The sequence below is a fragment of the Silene latifolia genome, unplaced genomic scaffold, assembly GCF_048544455.1.
Source record: "Silene latifolia isolate original U9 population unplaced genomic scaffold, ASM4854445v1 scaffold_20.1, whole genome shotgun sequence".
NCBI classification, from domain to species: domain Eukaryota; kingdom Viridiplantae; phylum Streptophyta; class Magnoliopsida; order Caryophyllales; family Caryophyllaceae; genus Silene; species Silene latifolia.
The window spans coordinates 9,248,790-9,252,463 of NW_027413163.1; the positions used below are offsets into that span (position 1 = coordinate 9,248,790).

The 3,674-nt window shown below is 36.8% G+C and overlaps 1 protein-coding gene across 1 annotated transcript; it reads right to left on the reverse strand.

The window, feature by feature from the left end:
* Positions 1-636: 636 nt before the first annotated feature.
* Positions 637-2,973, reverse strand: LOC141638301 (protein FAR1-RELATED SEQUENCE 5-like). The gene is made up of 5 exons (XM_074447705.1): positions 2,949-2,973; positions 1,804-2,836; positions 1,316-1,533; positions 848-1,209; positions 637-699 (listed from the first exon to the last, which is right to left on the reverse strand). Exons 1-5 carry the CDS (start codon positions 2,971-2,973, stop codon positions 637-639), a joined length of 1,701 nt encoding a protein of 566 aa, XP_074303806.1.
* Positions 2,974-3,674: the final 701 nt, after the last annotated feature.

Genomic DNA, 3,674 nt, shown 5'->3' on the forward strand with positions numbered 1-3,674 from the left:
ACCATCATCAGCATCATCCTCATCTGAACTACCCTGAAAATACAAAAAGGTGAAACAGTGATATTATTTTATATAAGGAGTGATATTATTTCAAATGAAGTGTGATATTGTTTCTATCTCAGAACAATTACAAACAATATCACATTATGTTATCCTCAAGCAGTGATACTGTGTACTACAAAGTGTGATATTATTTCTAATAAGGTGTGGTATTGTTTCTGAAATTACCATGAAAATATAAAAGAAAGTTGAGACAGATGTGTTGACACATTCTGTTATCCTCAAATAATATCACAAGCTGGTATCGTCAAATAGTGATACTGTTTAGTATAAGATGTGATATTATTTTAAATAACATGTGGTATTGTTTCTGACTCGTGACCATACAACATAGATAAAAAGTTTCATACATAGACTGTTCATGGTGAACATACCTTATTGTCGGCATCAGGTACAAAAGCATTAGGACAGTTACGTTTATCATGGTGAGCCATTTGTTTGCAATTACGACAAAGCCTTTTAGGCTTCTCCGCTTTAGCTATGCATTGTTGCTTTTTGGAGATCATTCTCTTCCCGCTACCCTTGTTCTTTGCCTGACGAGGTGGTAGAATCCTCACCTCAGTTGAGGAACTGCACCTAAGAAGCATCTCCAACTCCTGCTCTTTGGTCATTGACTCTGATTGCGGATTGAGTTTCACCCTGAATTGTTTAAGTGTGTCAACAAGATCAGTGATGTCCTTTGTAGACACATTCTTGAGCACACTGATGGTCGCGTAGAACTCTGACCATAACTTGCACATTTCCATCTTTCGTAAATCAGTGGCATCAAAATCCTCAATTAACTCACCATGTGGACCATAAAGAGGGATCTTATGTGCATTCTTGGTCCACCGCATAAGAATGTATTTATCGGGCAAAGTGTGGACTTGTTTTCCGAGTAAACCCGGATAATGTGTCTACAAATAATACCCTTCCTGTTGAACAACTTGCAAGAACATTCAGCGTCATTCGTTAAAGAATTGTAGACGACTTGGTAGGTCTTCTGCGTTCTGGCATCAGCAATACCAATTAATTCTACACCGTTTGCAGGTGGTGTGAAGCCACCAACACTAAGGGAACAAATAGAAGCAGAAGCTTCTACTTGAAAATACGAGAAAGCGACATTTGTATAAACCTTGGAAGCATGAGCTTCCAACTTAAGAGAAGTCGCTAATTGTGGAAGAGTACAATCATCGTCTCTATCAAGTTGTTTTTGAGTATGGTATTTGTACATCAATGGCACTTTGAAACCGCATCAAGAATTCAACAAGTGTACCATGTGCATTTTCAAAACGCTTGAAAAAATTATTCTGACTCTCAGAACGTTGAGTTGTTCGTAATAGACAACCCATAGGAACATCACGAAAATAAGTTGGGATCCATTTTCTCCTTTTTCTAAACATGGTTGACAACCAGGAATTAGCGTCAAGATTATGCTCATTGACCAACTGATGCCACTTTTCTTCAAATTCAAGAGGTTCTAACTCAGCATCCCTAACAATAGCATTTAAACGGCTGACAAAATCAGTCTCTCTCGAAATTGCAGCCCAACCTTATCGAAGCTTTTGCATGATATGCCACATGCAATATCTGCGCTTAACATGTTTGAAGACAGCACGCAAACCCAGCTTTATTCCAGCACACTGATCAGTTATTATACAGTGTGGCTCTCGCTGTCCCATAGCATCAAGGAACTTTTGAAAGACTCATGTGAACGAATCTTCATCCTCATGAAATAGCAACGCAGAAGCAAAAGTAACTGACCTTTTGTGGTGGTCTACGCCAGTAAAAGGAGTGAAAAGCATACAATACTTATTCGTACTGTAAGTTGGATCGTAAGTGATGTAATCACCAAACAAATCATAGTTTCTACGAGACTCTGCATCACACCAAAATGCACGAACCAAGCATTTACCAGAATCCACCTCATAAGCAAAGTAAAAACCTTCAGTGGTATCACGTTTATCCTCAAAATAGTTAACAAACAGTTGAGCATCCCGGTCTCCTATGAAACATTTGATATCCCTTCCAAAATTCTTAAAATCAACCAGTTGAGCTCCAACATTCTCATAGCCATCTACATATTCCTTGACATTTCTAAATGCCCTTGTTGGCCCTTGATTAACCCTTGAATGATCAATAATTGTCTTTTTATGGTAAAGATGGAGGTGCCTGTGTTTTTTTTGAAACTGTTGATTTCTAAGTGAACAAAGACGGTGATTATGCCACTCACGAAACTGAAAAACAACATAACCATCCCCATTATAGCGAAACTCAATCATAGCAGTACAACCAATCCTAGTTAATTTAGTGTTCCTGATATCAAAAGGCCTGGGAGTTGCCTGCTCCTTTCCACTATCTAAAACAGTAGCCTTCCTCTTACGATCTCTAAAACCTTCACGGTTGCAAACAACAAATTTATACTTCACATCACGAAATGCAGACCTTTTTTGAGAAGACTTCCTAGGTTCAAAACCACATGCTTCTGCATACACATCATAAAAACTAATAGCTTCTTCCAACGTCCCAAACAACTGGCCAATATAAGGTTTAAACTCAGGTGCAACATTCCTTGTCCACAATTCACTACCACTAGGTGTGGAGTCCAAAAGTAGTTGATGCAGACGAGAAGGAACAGAATGTTGTTCAACATGTGGAGTAGAACTAGATGCATCAGGTGGTTCAATCAGAACAGTAGAAGTAAGTGAAGACTCAACAATATCATTGCTATCTTTAGAGGTAATGGCAGAGACATGAAGATCATTACAGGAAGAAGAAGTTACATTACTTGTAGGATCTGGCAAGAAAAGTAAAATGTAAAATAACAAGAAAAAGTCTAAAAGATATGGATGAAAACAAAATCACACAAGTGGCTGAACAATATCACATATCCAGGAAAACAATATCACGTTGTTTAGGAAAAATATCACACATGAAGATGGAAAACGATATCACAAGGAATGTTACAGGAACAATATCACACAAGTGCCTGAACAATATCACATATCCAGGAAAACAATATCACGTACTCTAGAACAAATATCACACATGAAGTTGAAAAACAATATCACAAACGTGAATATACAATGGTACAAATCAACATAAACAATATCAGCAGGTGTAGAAAACAATATCACATATTGAGCAAAATAAGAACGGCAATGCACAAAAAATATTTACCAAAAGTATGACGAACATGTGATTGAAAGCTGAAAGTACAAAATAAAGAGAGAATACGCAGAGATTTCAGAATACGCTGAAAGTACAAAATTAAGAAGAATAACATACCAGACATCGCAATGAAGATTGAATACGCAGAGATTTGAGCAGGAAAACCTGGAAATCAAACAAAAACGTACCGAATTTTAAGGAAGCCCAAAAGTAAATTGAAAATAACAAATAAATAAGAACAAACAGAGTAAGATAAGAACGAAGGCGAAACATAAGGACGAAAAACCGCAATTACGTACCTGAACAAAGGAAATAATTGGAATAATATGATAATTGTGAAGAATGAGCAGCAAAACCTGGAAATAAAACAAAAACGTACCGAATTTTAGGAAACACAAAATTAAATTGAAAATAACAAACAAAAGCAAGATGAAATTCAAATTATAGAAACGAAAGAAGAACAA

What these genes read in the sequence shown, in the direction of transcription:
- LOC141638301 (XM_074447705.1), bottom strand. Translation starts at nt 2,973, where the DNA reads ATGTGTGATATTTTTCCTAAACAAC. An exon ending in TGATATTTTTCCTAAACAAC is followed by an intron (nt 2,837 to 2,948) that starts GTGATATTGTTT and finishes TTTTCTTGCCAG; the next exon opens with ATCCTACAAGTAATGTAACT. An exon ending in GGCGTAGACCACCACAAAAG is followed by an intron (nt 1,534 to 1,803) that starts GTCAGTTACTTT and finishes TGCTATTGTTAG; the next exon opens with GGATGCTGAGTTAGAACCTC.